The sequence below is a fragment of the Thermobia domestica genome, chromosome 13, assembly GCF_964235325.1.
Source record: "Thermobia domestica chromosome 13, izTheDome1.hap1.1, whole genome shotgun sequence".
In the NCBI taxonomy this organism is placed as follows: domain Eukaryota; kingdom Metazoa; phylum Arthropoda; class Insecta; order Zygentoma; family Lepismatidae; genus Thermobia; species Thermobia domestica.
The window spans coordinates 105738864-105760335 of NC_137466.1; the positions used below are offsets into that span (position 1 = coordinate 105738864).

Consider the following 21472-nt stretch of genomic DNA (forward strand, 5'->3'; position numbering starts at 1 on the left):
ACGAAAGTTCTTTGAATAGGTGGGAAAGGATGCTTGTTTGTTATTTCCTTTGTGGCTCAAACTAAGGGGCGTAGATTTCGTCATTGCAACGCCTCCATCGAAAGGCTTATAATTCTGTTGAACTAAAATGGTAGCTGTAACTTTTGCACAGCATTACTACATTGTTTCTGCTCTTTCGCTAACATATTCTGCACCACATCTCATTGTCTCTCTGAGAGCCAAATGTTCAGTTAAAATGGAATAAGTGTTGCTAAGTGATATGTCAGCTAACACTAATAACTTCTTTTATATATTTGATTTTTTATCATAGTAATTGATATTTCTGGAAGTGCAGAGCGGTCTGCATAATCGTACTACTGTTTCCGGAGGAAAATCATGGATATCATTTCTTAGTGGCAGAGTAGGTAGGAATGTTAGCTAATTTCCATATCGCGTCGTCATGAATCTAGTGTAATATAAGTTCTTTTAACAGGAGGTGAGTCATCACTGCCAGTCACTTTGCTCCATGTTCCCATGTGTCCATTTTAAGTGCATCTATAAAAAAATAGGTAGTGGTCTGGACACAAGCTTTTTGGACATCCCTCGTAGATTGTATTTCTCTACTTCACCGTCATTGATTTAGCATGCTAAGCTGTAATTCTGAATAGGGTTAAAATAAAAAACGAAAATCTTGAACATCTTTATTTTTCATGCTAACTCTTTTTCTGGTTATACTTTCAATTCTTTAAAGTGTTTTGAGTTTTTTTTTTTTTTTAGTTTTAAATCTTCGCTGCCATAACTGTCATTGCCATCTAGTATTCAAAGCTGAAAGCTTGAGAAAACATGTGGAAACGCCCCATAGGAGCAGAAACGAGTTGATGTTCCAAGAGTTTTTCGCTCACTACAAACAAAGGATAGACGGAAGCTTGATTTCAAACACCCTCGGGAGAAATTTGCTTTCAAATATGATCGCAGAGGAGTAGTTGATATTTGTAGTTTGAGAAAGAACTTCTGTATGTTATTTTAGTAAACAGCTGACCTGCACAATTCTGATGAACTCCCGCATATTTTCAGCAAAGAAAACTGAAAATATTGAATAAATAAAGGAAGGAATGGAAAATAATATGCCGGTATATCAGAGAAAATGTAGAGAGCGCTTTACAGGAATTGTGTTTTTCTCTCTCAAGGTATCATTTCACAAAGAAAACAATTTTCACACTGTTGTAGTTGTAATTCATCACACTAGCGGGACGTAGTTCTGCTTTCCTCTAAAAAAATATACAGCAAAAATTAAAAACAATATATTGCCTAGACGCTTCATCCTGGAAACTTATTTTACTGTTTCATCTAACGAAGATATTGCTATACTTTAAGTCATCCGGAATTTTAATAAGAGTTTAGCTCTGTCTGAAATGATGTCTTATTACTCCTTCGTACTAAAGATTCATCAGATCCAGCGCTTATAGATGACTTCTATTAACACCCAATCTCATTGATTAAATAAATTGTTAGAAAACATCTCTTGAGGTAAACCTATTTCCAAATATATTGAAAATGGTTTCAGATGTTTACTGAATCTAGGATTATCTATTGTATCAATTGCCACTCTTAGAAACCACTACGGTTCATGGTGGAAGATCCTTGAACTTTGAACGCATTATGGTGTTTCGTAATCCCTTTAAAGTGTAGATTCACGTTTCATATAGTTTCGGTGCTGAAAAGATGCTAAACTCCAACCAACCCCCAAAAATACTACAGCGATAACAGGTTATCATGCTTACTATTATTTGACATAATCTACTACGAGAGTCTAATGCGAAAATTCGTATATTGAAATATGTCTGTTCGATTCATTCACAACTTAATTTCGAATAAAATAGCTTATGTCTATAGCAGCAATATTTATAATACCTCTACCCTACTGTGATAAGAGTCCGTTGTATCACCTTCATTGTAAAACAACTTTATCTGACTTTCTGCAATTGCTAGTAATTTATTCTTTTCCATTTTTGACGCAACACCCATAGCCTCTATGAAAATAATGCGAAGTATCAACAAATTTCAACATTTAGCAATCTTTAACGTAGTATAGGTTATTTTTTGTAAAGTGGTGTGGTCAATGGCGAGTTACTATTATTCCTCAAGCAAACAAATGTATCTCTTCCATTTGCCCCATTTGCGGTAGTAAACTACATAGAAATCCTCTTTTCCTTATACAAATAGTTAAAAAAATAATTAAAACTGCTACTTAGACAAAATTTTAGCCTCAGTAGAAATGTTCATATTACAGAGAAAGTAAAATGAAACACGACCATAAAGTAGATCAACACCTGAATCCAGTAAAACATCAGACAGGCATGTGCTCGGTATTGCAATTAAAAACAACTATTCACACTTACAAAACATACGACTAGCTTCGACGGAGATATGGCTCTTTACAGCTAATGCCTTTTACAAACATCTTATTCTATCTCAACATGTATTAAGAATAATCCTATCGAATATGCTTACATAACACCATACACCTATTGTATTATTGCATGTACTTCACGCATATTATTTACCACCTTCAACAAATTCGCCGTAAATACACGCGCAAACAATTAGTTAATGAGCTTCTTGTACGTACAGAACTATACGCCTTGACACATTGCGTTATACACTATCACCATACAATAACATACCTTTACAATATTACACATTTTCCAATTGTGATTAGACCCGATATCATCATCTTTGATTTATTACTACATATCTACCTATCTAAACCTCATCTGGAACAAAGCATATCCATCAACTTGTATGCCGTGCAGGACATACTCATTATCTTTCACCAGCTTGTAGAGTATTCACAAAGTTATAACTCTACATTTGTCATTCTAATTAATGTCTGTCACTGTTATGGCACACAATGACTTTATAAAATTTAAAATAATAGGACTAAGTCCTTGAATCATACAAATTTCATCGCACTTATTGAACATACTCCTAAATTGCTTTTTACGTTTCAAAAAATCATTAGTTTGTTTTTCCTTACACCTGTTAATAAAGTATATTTACCATTTGTAATGTTGTTAATATTTTTTTCACTTGCCATTTATATAGATATATTTCAGCATATAATTTTGTTTCTAAAAAACAAAGGGGCGATTTGGATAATGTTTAACAAAAACATAGTCAGTATTTAATTAAATCTAACTAGGATCAAAAATCCCATAATCCTTTGTTTGTAGTCTTCTAACTCTGGACACCGGAGCCCATGTAATGATTGTTACCAACTTCCTCATTCCTATAAACACTCCCTTGTAGAAATAGTATAACCACTGTATATGCGATACCTTATACATAACGTTTGTTAACTTGCAGTAACACAGAAGTTTTGCTAGCCTTCAAAGTAGCTTCAAAATGTTGCTTGATGATAATAACAGTGACCTATTAGCAATCTCATTTTTCGCTTCATGATTTTATAAACAGGCATTTTACATTAGTCTCAAAATATTACAATTTTCAAGACATTTTTGTGCGCGCACAAATTATTTTACGTTGCACTTCTTGTTCCACCAGAACTCAGCCTGCTGTACACAATAGGATAAAATCGTGCTTCATAAAAAAGTTCTAAGTGTTTATATTTAGCAAATTTATAATAAAATATCTTGCTCACAAACCACCATACATTATCTATACAATTAAAGGACTTTCGTATGTGGACAAGCGAAAGCACAACTCGTTATTACGAGCGCTGATCAGAAAGTAAGGTTACAAAGCCTCCAGTGAAATGTGTATATATTATTTCATGCAACCAGTACAACCAACACACAGTATATACATTAGGTTATTTCCCGACATAGTTTCTATATCGGTTGAGACATTTGTCGCATCGTGAAATGAGTTTGAAGATTCCCTCCTAATAAAAATCCTGTCCTTGCGTGTTCAGCCATATTGTCATGAAGTGTGTTACCTCCTCGTCTGAAGCGAAGCGACGGCCTCCTAGGTGCTCCTTCAAGTGCGGGGAACAGGTGAAAGTCGCTTGCAGTGAGGTCCGGGCTGTAGGGAGCGTGGTTGATGATGTTCAAAGCTGTTGATGATGTGCTGGATCGGCCACTGCACTCATCAGTGACGTTTTCTCTACCAGCCGCAAACTTTTGACACCATTTTGAGACATGCTGACGAGACATCACAGTCTTTCCGCAAACCTCTACCAGCTACCGGTGAATTTCAGCCACGGTTACATGTTTCGTCCATAGAAATCGAATAACTGAGTGGACTTTTTCGCGAGACCAGTTTTCCGAATGACTCGCCATTTGTCTTTACGTACAACTAGCGCCGTAGGGGGCAGATGGATAAAACTGCACAGTTGCCAACTCCATGTACTAAAGTTACCGCACACATCTTACTTGTATTCCTCTATAATAGACGAAACTCCAGAAATGTCGGCCTTATAACCTTAGTTTCTAATTCTACCTCGTATTAGGATTAGCATGATGAACAGACTAAAACGTTTGCCGTTCATTATTAGGATTATCTTTTAGATAATTAACGAGTTCATTTTCTTACGTTTATGTAAAACAACCAAAGCTAAATAATGGTTTCTTTCCATTATGAAGGTAAATAATCATATCTAAAGTAAATCGGTGTTTATTACCTATGCCCAATTTTGTACTGGTTTATTACGCATTTCTCATATTTTTGAAATTTTTGGCTTTTATACATATTTTTTGGTAATTAAATAAATGGATCTATCAATATTATTTAATTTATTGTTTCCCTCTTTAGAATTTTAATTTTAAACTAGCTGAACCTGCGCTCTCTACACAGCGCATCACTCACATATGAACATGAATGTCCTTGTCATTCCTCACATCTGTGCATGTCCCTTTACAGACACAAGTGAAAGATGTCTTGATAAAAATCAGCAAGAGATACCGTAAAGGAGAGATTTTTTCCGATTATTTTTCCAATATCTCATACCGTTTAGATTAGAGCCTACTTCCAATTGGAAAAGTGAAATGAAATCTTTGAGTTTTACGTCTCACGGTTATGCCGGTTAGACTAAAGGAGACGATGATGATGAATAATGAATGAAATGGTGGAATGAAGAAAGTGGGAGGAAGCAGGAGAACCCCGAGTAAACCCACGCACACGGTGTTATCCACCAGAAAGTTCACTTGGTGGGAGCTGGGATCGAACCCGGGACCCCAAGCACCAGAACTGAACACTCTACCACTGAGCCACCGCGGCCCCTACTTTCAATTGGTGTTTCTAATTCATGTATGATCAGTGTTTTCTTTCTTCTTGCATGCAGTATGTAATAAGCAAATATATTACTCACACAATTAATTATAATGTTAGTGATTTATATGGTGTTCATTAGGCAAAACACTCCAAAAATAAAGATTCACCTTAGACAGGAGAAAAGGTTATCCTTCGTTTTTCATTATTATTTGGCCATGAAACAAACGCCTGAGACATATGCAACCCCTATATACAGCAATGTGGTGTTAAAATGCATAATACGTAGGATATGATGTTTTAGTTTTTTTATTTTTAATTTCTACACTTCCAAGGTACCCGTAAAAATGTAATAAAGAAATATTGGCCATTTTTTAAAATATTCAATTAGAACTAGACAATCTACGCAAAATTTGCAATCGATCAGTGAAAACTTCATCTTTCTAGAGCCTGTAGTTTCCGAGATCTCATTGTCGAAAGGATTCGCTACAAACATATAAACGTCCATAAACATATAATTTAAAAGAACTCCAAAAATGGCACCACAATTCATTTGCATTGATTTTGGAGGCTTATCAAAATACAAACACTTAACAATAATTTTAAAAAATAAACTTTATTTAAAAAGATCTATTTAAATACTTTATTTAAAGTACACATATTTTAAAACATCTGTATTTGTTAAACGTGAAATCACAAATAACCGTAAACCATAGATTTGAAATCAGGTGATATAGGTTGGAGCTGAGACATTTTCATTGCTATTGTAGCATTTTAATAGATAATTATTTAATTGTTTTTAAAATAAATATTAATTTTATTTTGCACTTTCTTTTTTCCAGCCTGTTGGGTTCGTAACATTTAGCACTCGAGCAGGAGCAGAAGCTGCGAAGCAAGATCTGCAGGTGGGTGTTTATATCAATGTATACTGATTAATCCTATTCATTTTATATTAACGTGGTTTTAACTATATCAAAAATCTTAACTACTACTTAGGATTTTTACAAAGTGTCTTAATATCTGATATGTAAGTAAATAGATCATTTTGCAGTCTATAACAAAAATTAATATCTTCCTTCTATATTAACTTAAGAACAAATGGATGTTAAGAGTACTGTATTATTTGGTGTCCGAATAACATAATCAATTTTGAAATTAACCAAATATTGTACTAAAATTGATCCATTAGTTTCAATGCTGTTGACAAGATAATATTAGGGAGGAGATATGAACTTTTGCAGACGACTGTACTAATAGAAATTAAGGACCATATGTTTGTTATCGTATGTTTATTCCAGGATTTTATTTTTGCAGCGATTATTATGCTCGACGTAATCTTAATTTTTAAATCAAAACTTCAAACATTTATACCGGAAGTACACCAAACATTTGTAATATTTGAGTAAACCTGAATATTTTGTCAACCTCTTTGGTATAGATCGCATTTCACTAATTAATTCTGTTAATTTTAATCATACATGCTTCAAATATTTTAACATAGCAAAACACTTACAGTTCACTTTATCCAGTAAAACATACCTTATTGTTTTAGTGAGAATAAATAAACTGGTTCAAGCACTAAACAAAGTATATTAATTACTTGTTATACAATGTCGAAAGCTTGTCGTTGTCTTTATCAGACACATTATCTAATGACCTTTAATGAAAGTGATACATTAAAATGAAATCTTTTAGTTTAACTTTCCCCGATTATGCCTTTTAGACTAAGGGAAGTGGAGGATTAAGGCAAATGAATGATGCAAGAATCGGTAAAATGAGAATGTAAGAGGAAACGGGGAGTAACCCGAGAAAACCCACGGGCACGTTGTCGTCCACCACAAACTTATTTGGCCGAGATCAAATCAAGGAAACCACCCACCAGAGGTAAGCTCTCTCAAACTGAACCGCCGTGTCCACCTGATAATAAATTGTCAAAAGTTCAATACGAGTTATTAATATGTATTTAGTGCTTTTGTCATGTTTTTTATTCTCAGTTATACCCACTAGACTAATGTAAACAATATTCATATTAATAAGCCTCTTTTTGGTGATACAAAAAGGCAATGTTTGAAATGGTGATTCACGAAAAGAAACATTTAATGTGTATGTATAGCTAATCTAAAAATTGAAATAGAACTAAAGATTACAGTAGTAGGTTGTACTCGAGCCCCTGATAGTAGTTTTTTTAGTATTTAAAGAAGAAATGTATTATCATAGGCTATAGATTTAAAATCCTAACTGGTACTAGCAATTAACCTAAGTACATTAAGTTGGAAAATTATAGTCCGATTTAAAGCACGTATTATTCTGAAATATGATGATTTGCACTTCCTGTGGTAAACCATCCATCAAACTTAATCAAAACCAATCAACAGTGACAACTGTGGGCCTAGAATACTTACTAAATTATTTCAGAAATAAATAATGGTTTCAAGCAGTTTATGGACTTACCTTATTTAAAGTATAACTATTTACTTCAATTACTATGAAAAGATGTGCTTATTGGTCACTAAATTTGTTTAACTTACACTTTGTGTTGATAACTTTGAGAAATAACTATATCACAGTGGTGTAACCACAAGGTTGGTGCATGGAGCAAACAGAAGGTTTTATAAATTCACATAGCACTTAACACATACGCACAGAGTTCTTAGAAATAATTAATGATGGATCAATTATAAAAGAATAAATATCACTTCAGCTTACAGTTACACAGAATCACATCTTTCTTTACAATATGGTGTACTCGTAAAATAAATTCGAGTTTATGGTAGTTTTATCATCAAATTTCATTTTAAAAATATCTATTTTTGATGAACTTTATAAAATAAATAAAATATTACGTTTTGTTGACGTGGTATATTTTAATACAATATGTAGAATGTTACGACTTGATTTATAAATACGCATTTTGTTAGATTTGATAAGTCGATTGTGCTATACGCTTCATTAATTCTTTCCCGGATCGTGAATTTCTCATGAAAATTTTAAATATTTATAATAAACTTACTAAGTAACATCACTTCTTTTTGTTAATTTAGAAAAAGTAAATAATTGAAATATTTATAATTAATAAAGCAAATTGAATATATTAACGCATAACACAATACATTGATTTTTAAAAAAATCTTGCAAAGTGTAAAGAATATTACAACACTCTCGCAGATATTTTAGTGTTTCATGATTTTTAAATGAATAATTTCTTGATGATGATACGCAGATAACGTTGCGTAAAAATATTTTGTACATAAAATTGAATTAATTCGAAATATTAACTTCTAAAAATTAAAATTAACCAGTCATTTTGTCACGTGTCTTGTAGTATATCATGAAAATATAGAAGTTTGCTCAGTTCATTAGATGTTTCTTCTTTTGCTTACTAGGTGACGTGAATCTACAATGTAGTGAAATTTGAACTACCTTATCTTTCATCAGGATTAATTCTAAATCCACAGCAAATGGAATAGCGTGTTTAAATGATTCTACGAATTGAAATTTCCGTAAGACTCTTCTTCAATCTGTTTTGACCGTTGATTTACGAGTACGCCTATATTAACATTGAAATTACTACTCTTCACATGTTAACACTAAACACACAATCCACACATCTATCACGTGATGTGAATTGTTCCGGCAATCTGTTTCCTTAACACTGTTACTTCGTACCTCACAAGGTAATTACACATTTCACCTCTTTAAAAATAACAACAAAATAATCTTTAAAATAACTTTTTATTAAGGAATTTTTTATTATTTCGTTATATAGTTTAGAAATAGATTTTAAGTCTGAAAGTAATTTCAGAAGTGCGAAAAAATTATACTCTAGCCACTAATTTCTCTGTTCATTTTTCTTAAATTTTGATACATGGTAATTATAATTTAGATCACTTGCTGTAAACATACATTTACTACAGTATATTCATACATGGTGAGAACTAGCATATATGCGTACTTTAATCCGTTTGAGTTAAATTTTAATGTTCTTTCTCTAACATCAGACGAACTCATAATATTTAGTTATACTGTATAAGAGTTTGTTCTTTACTGCAGAGTTAATATAACGTTAACTTTTCAAAAGAAAGCATTTCCGCAAGTCTGTTTCTCAAAGCTAGGTTGTCGAACAAGTCGTAGGAAGCTAAATTATATGTACAGTATTTGCAGATATCAATCATATATTGATTAATATCCTTCGACGATGAATTCTAAATTATAATAAAAGGCAAATATTACTTGCTGCTTAAATTATCTTTTTCCAAATAAGAGCAAGTTTATAATTGTAATATTAATATTTTTAATTGGAAGTCCAGTTTTCCTTAATTTATCACATAACGAACGTATATATAACAAATGAATCAATATAGTGTGCATTGTGTATTGTTGATTTTAAAATATTCCGATGAAATATCAATTTGAGCGATAGAAAATATATTCAGCTGTAAAGATCACATTACAAATTTTATAATACTCTGCGTTTCTTTATTGAAATGCTGTTTAGTGATATGATTTCAATTTAATGTAGACCTCATTGTCTAAGCAATGTGTGGTGAAGGTATATTTGCTGGCTGAAAGAAAACAGAGAACTTTCTTATTCATGGGCGTGCGTGAGTTCTAGCATTTGACTGTTGGCCTGAGAAAATAATGGATGGCAACTTGACATGAGAAAATGTAATTGCCAGACAGAATCTTAAGCTGAACCAGTTTTTCTTCCATAATCAACAATCTTAAAGGTACAATATATTCTAAAGATTAAAAAGAGTTTGTTGACGGTAAAAGCAATTAACTGCTTATATTTTATGAAAATATTTTTTTACTGATGTAACTCAATTGCATCACAACCGAAAAGGTAAACAAATTTATCAATCTACTACCAGAGTACCAAGTCTGATTCGACATTCCATTAACCAACTTACATGCTTTACTATGCTAAGTGTAAACTAATAAACAAAGATATTATGTTATTCTAAATGATTTGGAGAAAATATTCGATACATTACAAAGTTCTAGTATGTTAGTTGCCTAAATCAATTAGCTTTATCTTCATATAATATGCTGCCATGAGTTTTTTCATTATTTATGGACCATCCATTGTAACTTGTGAAATAAGGATTTGTATTAAAAATTCATCAATAGTTAAAAATTTTCAACCAACTATGATGCATAAAAGGCAGGAATTGTGTAGCAACTGATAGGTTTGAAAAAAACTTAAAGCTTACAAACTTAACAAATATAGTAATTAACTTCTATCAAGTCAAAATGTTTACGGAAAAAGTGTATAACTTCTAATGGATAAGTAGCTAGCTAGCAATTTATATAGTGTGTATCATCACCACTTGACCTGATTTTTTCATTAACAAAGTACAATTTTACTCATTGTTAGTCCAGATAAATACAGTATTTAAATCGGAAAGCAACCTACGATTCTATACACCCATGAAAAGTCAGGCAAAATAATAATTTCCGCTCCTATGCATATATAAACACGCTGTTTCCAACACAAACTATTTCTTGAAATCTTGCCTACAGATTTCGTAGATTGCATAAGATCTAACAGTTGCAGCTGAATAAGACCTAACAGAATACGTATGTGTGCTAAACATAAACATAATTTATCTGTAAAATTTAGTTCGTTATACATGTCTGTATAAGGTTTAAATTATTAGAATAAAACAAAATGGAAAGTTACGCCATTATGAAATTCAAAGGACATCAAAGGGAAACTAAATAAAACTTGACAAACAAATACTGGACATGTGTTTTCAATTAATTATAATAAATCTAATAAAGCCGACATATTCTAGAAAAAAACAGCATTCTTATAAATGAAGTTCCAACTTTGTTAGAGTATCTATTTTTCCACAACAATTTTAAGTTAGTATTTAAAAATTATTTATCAGTGGTGATTTTTGATGCAAATAGAATTAAAAAATAGTTTTCTAGTTCACCACATAAATCCATAAACTGAACTTTCTGGTTTAGAAACTGCAAAACTTTGCATGGTATTTAAAATTCTAATATAACTTTAATTTACTAGAGTAGCAAAGTATTCAACGTAACATTTTAAAAGTATAACTACTAGAAAATATTTCTTCGTAAACTTCACGTCACTTCTGTGAAAATCTCATATTCCGTTGTTTTGGATTATTTTGCTTAAAATTTCAGGTTTGAGTATTATTTAATTAAATGTAGAGGAATATCACATTCCACTTAAGCTGCAGAAAGTTGTACTGAAGTAATTCGATCATTTTTAAAGTTATTTACCAAACAAGTTGTGTACGGAATGGGCGGAAAACATATTTGGTTATGATACGTGGTTTACTTATTAGATGTTCTTAATCTTCGAATCTTTAATTAATATTATGTGAATACTATATTGAGACTACTCAGTTTTTAAAACATATTTTAAATACAATTTTAATAGTATCTTGTATGCTTATCTAAAATATTGAAAATATGTATCGTCTGGAACCACATGTAATAATAAATTTGAGGATGAAAATCGGAGTACTTACCTTGTTTAGAAGGGTTTGATTTTTTAAAATGTGGATATTAGCGTACCCGTCTTTATAACTAGCAACGTATAGGCATTACAAAATTAGTTAGGACCATTAGATCGATTATGGATTCAACCTCCGTAAAAGTCGAACATGAAATCTACAATATATTCTTAAAACAGAAATAATGTACTGCCATGGAATTATAATTGTGAATGTACTCTATTGATGCAAGCGCCAGTTAGTTTTGCTTGCCTATATAATATTTCTCGGTGAAGAAACATGGATGTTAAATGGGTTTACAGAAAAAGTTACAAGGAATGATCGAAAACAAAAGCTTATGGCTTATGTATGAGACATAACTGGAAGATCAATACACCTGATGATAGACGGCACTCGGCGTTAGTCCTCGATGTAATCACCTTTTTTTGTCCAAGAACTTGTCACAACGGTAGGTGACCTTTCCCTAAGTGGTTGCACAGAAATCCTTGTCAAGTTCCCGTAGCCACCGTGAGGCAACGGTTTTGACATCTTCATATCAGATAATGGTGGTCAGTCATGTTATTATTTATCATACAGAAGAACTATACTGCGGCGGAGACCAGGACGTTTTCGTATGATCGTATCCTGCAACTTCATAAGTGCCCTGCAATACCTTTCAGCATATTTTTTCTTGTTGTATCGATAGCACCCTGACACATACCAGGTTACAGTGTATAAAACTTTCCTGGACGAAGCAAGCTCTCTGAATTTCTATTTCCGTGGAGAAGATGCAGCTTCCATTCTGTGCTTGGCTTGTAATTCTCGGATAGTGCCCGTGGCACCCATTTCTTTCCTATACTTACAAACATTAACCGCAATGTTCTGCACAACACTCAACGCAACTCTATCCTAGCTTAGCTGATATTGAGCATAATGTTCTTCTGTCCATACGAGTACACTCATCCATACGAGCATAGTTTACGTCAGTAGTTCAGGTGTTGAGTGTATCGGTAAGTCCAGGGTTGTTGTTAACAATACTGGTCCGGTCTTTGAAGGCACGGTACCACTTTGCTAAATATTACCTTGAAATTAAGCTCTTCACCGTCTGTCTATGAATGTTAGCAGCGTAATATTTTTGGCCCACAGGAACCACATGACTAATCTTACTTCTGCTCTTGACCAATTTTCCAGACTAGTCACAATTTCAAATGTCCACTTCTTTGGTATACATGATCAGAATCCGAAGTCTTCAAACCCGCAACGAGACAAACATATTATTAATGTACTAATAAATTTTCGTTGAGTTACAGTGAATACCACAAAAGTTATATGCATTGTAATCTTTTTTAGTCATTTTTCATACATCTATTGCAACATTGTTCTGTAAATTTTGTTAACGTCCAAACTTCAGTAAGGAATACTGTCTAGTCAAGCAAGACTAAATAATACTAAATCCATCAAGTGCATTTAAAAGTAAATCTCTAAATTATTTCTGTTTTGAGGAGATTGACTGATACTTTATATAGTCTACGACGAAAGAGAATATCATTTTATTTGCAATTTGGATATGATTCTACACTCCTTTGGCGTTGTTATACAATTAGATACTTAATACATTCTTATTGGGAACAGTGGCTGGTATAAGGGATCTCCTAGTTCAGTTATGTACATGATGATGTAACGGAAATGAGATTCAAGGGAACTTTCTACATATCTTAGAAATTAGAAAAAAACTGCGCGCATTTCAAGGCTATAATTTCGGTTATTCGGAAAGAGATCACTCACAGCCTTAGTTGTTGCCACTAAGTACTGTAATTCAAGAATGTGCCTAAAGCAACTCGAAATCGGTTAGTCATAAGAAGTCATTTAAATTGTCGTTTACAACAAACTAAAATACCAACTAAAATATTAGAACATTAGTACATGTGTATGCTTGATTCATTACAATAATTAAAAACCACTATAATAATCAGACGCGATGTAGTTAAAATAAAAAGTTCATTGTTTTTGATAAAGTTGGTTTAGATGTTTCAATAAATAATGTTAACACCAGCACTAGGTAATGCTTAGATTCTTCACAATATCTAGGTACTGGTAAGCAAATTAATACTACTTGTAACTTGTTCAGTCTTCAGCGAAATATTAGTTCAATATTTAGTAAATACTTGGCAAAATTTACATGTAAAATGTATATAATATATCGACGTGAAATATACGCAGTATTGTCTAGTGTATGTTTTTCCGTTATTAGTTCTGAAGTAAAATATTCTATCTACGATTGTAAGCAACAGAGGAAAATGTAGCGCAAATTAAAACCGTTCGCCGTTCGATTCAAATGCTTAGATATACTATTCTGCAAGTCTCTCTCTCTCTCTCTCTCTCTCTCTCTCTATAGATATATATATATATATATATATATATATATATATATATATATATATATATATATATATATAGAGAGAGAGAGAGAGAGAGAGAGAGAGAGAGAGAGAGAGAGAGAGAGAGAAAGAAAGAAAGAAAGAAATGAGAATGGATTCTATACCTTTCGGATCCTCGTCTGGAGATGTGAATTGCACTGTGTGTCAACGTCGCAGATAAAGGAACATAGATGTCCACCAATTCATCAAATAGTTACCTCAATTCTTACCAAATGGCAGTTAAAGTCGATAGGTGTGGACGCTAGCACCACTTATTAACGTATCAATGTAACTGCTTGATGGGTTTGTATAGCAATGCTCAAGGTTCAAAGTTAATGTACAACGTTGCTTTATAATGAAAATTTGGATTCCCCATAGCGGTTGAAGGAGACCTCTTTATATAACATTTCCTTTTATTTTGACCTGAAGAACAGAGCTCCATTTTGCGTGGGCGCCACTTTTAGAACACCCGATATATCAGAACTCTGCATTTTTCTTTGTTGCTTGCAATCGTAGATAGAATATTCTAGTCTACTTGTTAAATTTCTTAACATCAAGTACTATTAGTGATAATTCAAGTTTATTGAATATTATAGCAACACATAATTTAAATACAATTTTGAATATAGCTGCTTATTTTTAGACTTGAAATATCACTATGGTAATGATTATATTTGTTAAAAATTAACATAAATTCTATATTGCCCATTATATTTTAATTTTTAATAGTATTTTAATAATCAGGGAAAAATCAAAAAGTTCAACAATCACTTTTTACTTAGGTCATAAAAAATAGTACTATAGAGGAAATTGTCTAAATGTCTTGGTGATATTTTATGAGCATAAGAAATAAAAGAGCAAAAAATCACAATCAATTTGTCGTTTTAAAATATTGCACTATTTGCAATTTTTATATACATATAATATCACAAGAGGTATTAAGGGGCACATTTTTCTTTTTTCCTTTTTTTTCCACCGTCAATTTTTTTTCAGCAGGGCGTAAGGTTTGACCCGGACATGCCCCAAACAATTCGTCTGGAATTTGCGAAAAGTAACACGAAGGTTAGCAAGCCTAAGCAAGCATCATCCACGGCTGCCACTACGCACCCAACTTTAATGCACCCTCTCACTGGACGTAAGTACCTGGCACTGCCTACATCTTCTTGCGCTGGGAACTATGCACTAGCCTATCTTGTTGGTTTTTTTGCTGTGACATACAAAGAAACCAATTAGCACATGCGGTTATTTTGGTCACTAAAAACAATGTAGATTAAGTGTAATATTTAAGTTAAAAATTGTTAAAATAGAAAAGTGTAACTTTTTAAAAGTAACTGTTCAATTCTGTTTTTAAGCTGTGTTCGCCTTCAGAAAGTTATGCATTTCTAAACGGTAAAATATTTGAAAACAAGTTTTGTTCATGGTATCTCATCCATATTAAAATATTATTTCAAATATTTAATACTGTTACCGATATCAGAACGAACTACAATATATCACAGTATTTCGCTTCGATCTTCGCGCTTCATCAGGTATGATGAAAAAATTGGTAAAGGCTATTTTCATCCAATCAACCTTGTTTCTATCATTTTTTACCAGATCTCACGCGTGAGAATTTCAGATGTATATTGTTATGCTCTCCTACTGAGTGACATGTAATAGTGTTTCTTAGCCTCTTTATGTACTGTGTATGAAAGCATGCGAAAACATACGTCATAATCTTATTTCAAACTTTCTAGGACCATAATTCTTGTATCAAAGATAATAATTTAAATTATACGTTATCTGTTAATTGGCACACTAAACTCTATGCTACAATAATGTTTAAGGAGAAATTAGTATTCCTTTCAGAGATTGACTTCCTGAATTGATACTTCACAATTGCTTTTTTAAAGACAGTACAGAAAATAGTTTGGTCAATACATTGCTAGTGAAATTTTCTTGGGGAATTGCTCATAAATCAATATATTTTCAGGTTTTCAAGTCGTGAATTTACCCAACAATCATTTCACGGGCTTTACCACTATCATCACCAGGCGAACACGTCATATTCTCTTGCGTGGCTTACTAATTAAGAAATCAACAATGATTATTGTATGTTTATGTATGTAGTTTTTTTTTTGTTGTTGTTTGTTTGTTTGTTTTTGAAGGGTCAATAATTGTTGCACTAGCTTTCCATCATCAGATCATGCGAAGACCACATCAATTTGGTTTATTAACGATAAAATAAATAATGATAATTTATATACATAGGTTATTACGTCCCCTAATTGTTCTTGCGCTAAAGCCAATGAAGCAGTCGTTTCGATAGAGGACATAAAGAAACATGATTCTCAAATAAGAATCTAAAAGTATGTTAGAGTATTGGTTGATAACAATTGTCATTTTAAATATACAGAAAATACTTTAGTCAATACATTAGTAATCGAAATTCCTTGAAGTACTTCTAATAAGTGAATATATTTTCAACCTTTAAAGGCATGAATTTACTATTATATATTTATCAAGTAATTCGCTCAGTGAGTTTACTGCCAGCAATCATCAGGTAAATGTTTCACATTGTTTATTAACGGTGAAATTAACCACGAAATGCTTATATATTTACTCCGTTAAGCGTCCCTTTGATGGTTCTGCCAGTAAAGATAGTACATAATCGTTAGGATGAAAGAAAACAAAGAAATATGGTGTATAAGTACAAAAAAATGTATATTTACTAGAGCTACGGTTGTTAACAATTGTTCAGATTCTTTTTTGCTAATTCACGGGAATAAAATTTGTGTTTACAGAACTGAGCATGGAATGACTTGATGATAGTCGATGATACCTGTTGAACTGACAAAGCACACTCATAGTTTACACATCGTACACATGGGACTGACAGTCATGTGTTTGTTCTGTTGAATTCCCTTGAAAGTTGAAACCTAATTCTACATATTTTCTTACTTTTTATAGTTTTTATAATATATTTTGTAAACTACGTTAATGGCTAAGGGTACTTTGGAGAGAATTGCAACGAAAAAGAAAGTAGTTTCTGGCACGGCATCAAAATACCTTTATTATTATTGGTAGCAAACCCTTTCTAAAAATGTTAGATTAAAAACGTTCGTATATTAAACACCTATCAAATTATATAATTAACCTATTAATCCACTTTGATTTCTATAAATGTTGGGAAAATTTTCTGATGAATGCGCATTGTTTTTGTTAATGTAAAAGTTTTAACTATTATGTCAGATATACTTACAGTCTTGCTTATTACGAAGTTGCCTATTATATATTCGAACAATTTATGTCAATATGAACATTCTACTGTATATTTGTATTGATGAATCTTATGCAAAACTTTATTTACCGTTATCAGTTTATCATTATTACTGTGAGCAGTTTGGAGATCTCTTGTATGAACTTCATGTACTCGTATACAAACCAATCCTATAATTTCTCATATTTAAGCATGTAATTTCCACCTAAAAGAACATATCCTTGTAGATACTACATTCCATTCAACCTTGAAACAGATTATTCATCAATGGGTTTTCGAATAACTGATTTAGAATCATATTTCCATTGCGTCCAATTCAATTTTTCAGTGGTTCTATATCAATTATGGATGTTTTTAATATTAATCTTTCGTGCGTGTTGGTATTTTCTTAATTTGGAAGAAAATTATTCAATTTGCATAAAAAATTGCAGAAAATTTTCCAAAATTTGAAGGAAACTGTGTGCGCCGATAAATCAAAAGGGATAGTTACATTGTAGAAGAGAGTTTTTTTTTAAAATGGAAGTTTTCTTTACCTTACCTGCGAAATTCAGTTCCAAACAAAAGAAGTAACTTCCAAGACAGCCACATGAATTTGCTTCTTTTCCTTTGAAATGTCAACCAAAAGCAATATGACCCATTGAGAAGCCTGAAAGCCTTCACAGTATTTCTTTAAAAACATGTAATTAGGGAAATTATGATTAACACTCTTTCATAAAATCAGTAAATCCATAATCTTCCTTTTGATTAATTTCAATCTCAAACGATAGAAGCACGTCTCTAATCTGAAACGAAGCACACTCGTTTCATAAAAATTGAATTTTTGGAGGCAAAATTCATGCTGAAATTTTGTGTTTTCAAGTCAAGGCAAATGTAAATTCACTCCTTCATAATCTATCGGTTTCAACTCAAAGTGGTGGGAAATCTGATACAAAATATAGAATATACTGCACCAATACCGAATAATTTTGACAGAAGTTATGACAGAAAATCATGTTACATTTAAATAAATTAACGTAGAAATTGCAGGACTTTTACTTTTCCTTGACAGTTTCCCAACCGCAAACAATAGAAATAGTCGGTAAATTCTAAAAATGATATATACTATATTCTATAGAGACCGAAACATTTTTATATGTATTATAATGGAAAGCCTTTTATTATCTCATTAAATATATGTGCAAACTTGCAACCTGGGATGGATTTCACTCTCTATTCTTAGATTTCAATCCCAAACAATATTATTTCGTAAAGTTGGAGGAAGGGACATACCAAGTTTCAGTCAAACATGTTTTACGAGACTGATGGTGGAACAGACAAAACGATTGACGAATATAAACATATACCGATGCAGTTGAATGTAGATGCTCGCTCAATTTTACCGTCTAAAAGGAATGTTAAATATGTACAATCTTGTTCAAAAACTTTGACCACCTTTCTCTCTCTGAAATTCATGAATCCATGGATAGTACTAAAAACGTGTATCTACTTTTTCCAGTCCAAGCTTTTATTTCATGCAAGAGCATTTTAATTCCTGTGTATTCGTACAGTTGCAGGGGTTTAACAGTTTAAACACCTTGTGTGACTATTTTTTTTAAAAAAAACAAGACTGCACATTGTTAACGTAGTTTGAAAAAACATGTAATTTTTTATAGTTACAGTGTTGATCTTTTCCCGTAGAATTATATTTAAAGTATTACTAGTTCGTCAGTGTTGTCTTCCACCTCATGAGTCGAACAATATCACTCTTAACGTAATTTTTGCTAATTTGTATAAAGTAAATTAAAACAAGTTTTCACGTAGATATACTCTACGACCACCTTTCGTTATATCAGATTCTAAAAGAGTGGTTTCATACTGATAAAATCCCGTCTGTAATTTAATTTATGTGAGAGTACTAATTTACGCATATCGTAACGAAACCGAAAAGGGTATTTTCATAAAGCGAAATTTATTTTGTACACTTCATACTTTAGTATCCATTTATAATGAATGCTTTTGTGTGCAAATGTCAAGTCAGCGATGCAGGAAGAGCCTTTTGTATCGATAGTGGAAGAACTGTCTAGGCTTTGTTGCTTCCAAAGTATTAAGAGAAAGACCAATAACGTGTTACAACATAATTTGACGTAGAAAAACTTTTGTTGAATAGAAAATTACTGTTTTCAAATAATATTTTTAAAAAAGTCTAAACTGTATATTCGTATTCTGTTTATGCCACACCTGATTACTCCACCCAGTCCAACATTTCTACTAACCAAAATTAAACACGAAATGTGAATCTCAATTTTTCTTTCTGTATTACAGAGAAAGAAAGAGAGAGTATATGGATCAGTGCATCTGATGTATCAAAGTAGCATTCGATAATTCAATTTTACTTTAACGAGTTGAAACAATTTCGTAGTTTCTAGTCGTTCACTATTTAAAGAAACAGCATAATTTCATCAGTTATCAGCAATGAAAAAGAAATTAAGATAAAACTTTCCGTAGAATAACGAGGGATAATTACCTTTTTATTGAATTGTAAGCGTAGTAAATTAAGTATAGATTTAAAAGAACTTTAAAATACTTCAATATCTTTAAAAGGACTTTTAAATACTTCAATAGTCAATGATACAGATTCTATTTAAGATATAATTTTGTCTCATTACGATATATTATAAACTAGCATAATATCCGTTCTTCACATGTGAAGAATGGTGTCTATGAAAACCATTTCAACGATATATAAAATTTATTTCTGGTTTCAAAATACTTGTTGATGCAAGTTTGGTTTTATTCGAATCGTGTAAACACTCGTTCCATTACCCTATTAGGGATCGCAATTTCTAAAATTTTATCTTAGTCTAGTATACATAGACAATGTTTATACAGAATGTCAAGCTTCCATGCTTAATAGTTTCAGAGAAATGTAAAACGATAAAAAGAAAAAAGAGCTTCTTTTCTCCTTAGTGATCACATTTCGTATAACTCCATCTTATAGTCAGCGTAAGATACATGGGAAATATTTATACAAAATTTCAAAGTTTTGCTCCCAATAGCTTCGGAAATCGGAAGAATGATGATAATTTTAAGCTCACTTTTCCCTTAGAGACCCTGTCTTCATACACAATGTAGAGTACAATGATTATTTATGCAAATTTCGAAATTGTATGCCTAGTACTGTCAGAGTTCTGGTTAACTGTAAGAGTCAAGAAATCTTACAAGCCTCTCTCTCTCTCTTCCGTTAGGAACATTTCGCATATATTTCGCAAAATCCTGTTTTATCTACAGCCTAGGGCTCAACGGAAATTCGTATACGAAATTTGAAGGTTCTACTAATCGTTGTTTCGGAGATTTGAGAGAGAGTACATTGTATTATTTTATTTATATACAGACAAATGAGTCGCCAGTATTCGGTATTTATCTTAAGACTATTCATTGGCTTCTATAGCTTATTTCCTAATTTTCCAAATTTTTGTGGAAAAATGTATATTTTACTAGTAACATATTAATGCTGTCAAAATATTTTATAATCTAAAATTTCCAGTAACGTCAATAACTTTCAGATTGGAGCAGTAAACCATCAATGCGTATTAAGTCAATAAAATCATGCCTTTTTAAAATTTATTTATGCTATCATAAATTTTAAGTCTTTGAGTCTTAATTTGTTAAAATTAAAGAAGTAACAACTCGAAATACAAATAATTGCAAGTTATACCGAAGACATAGTTTTGCCCAATTGTGATTATTATCAATTAAAATTGAGTAAAATTTCCGTGTTTGGGAATTTACGTAAATAACTAACGCATTATGTTCTATATAGTGGTTCGTATTGAGATATTTTTAAAAATAAATTTTAGTCAAATTATATTTTTGAAATAGCTAGACAACTAAGATGAACTGAACCGTAAATTAATAATCTAGGACAATCTATCGATAACCGTATTACAGATATTTTACAGCGGGCCAGGCTAACTGTAGGCAGCTTATAATCTAATCTTGGCGCCGCCGCTGATTGTAACATCTTACATTGTGGTTACGTGCTGCTCAACAATGTAAATCTTGTTGAAAATCCAGGTTAATTTTCAAGATCTTGTGCACTAGGAACTTATTTCTCATGGTCATACTGTCAACGTTGA

At 32.0% G+C, this 21472-nt stretch overlaps 1 protein-coding gene across 5 annotated transcripts in view; it reads left to right on the forward strand.

The window, feature by feature from the left end:
* The window catches only part of cpo (RNA-binding protein), a 150107-nt gene that overhangs the window by 23446 nt on the left and 105189 nt on the right, over positions 1-21472 (forward strand). For 4 of the 5 annotated variants that reach the window (XR_014128023.1, XM_081736211.1, XM_081736214.1 and 1 more), the window contains exons 3-4: positions 6051-6113; positions 15092-15233. Coding sequence is in view for 4 of the 5 variants with exons in the window: in XM_081736211.1 (XP_081592337.1) it covers positions 6051-6113; positions 15092-15233 (205 nt within the window). In the remaining variant the exon portion in view is untranslated. The remainder of the gene's footprint in view (positions 1-6050; positions 6114-15091; positions 15234-21472) is intronic. The other variant, XM_081736212.1, reaches the window with a different exon arrangement.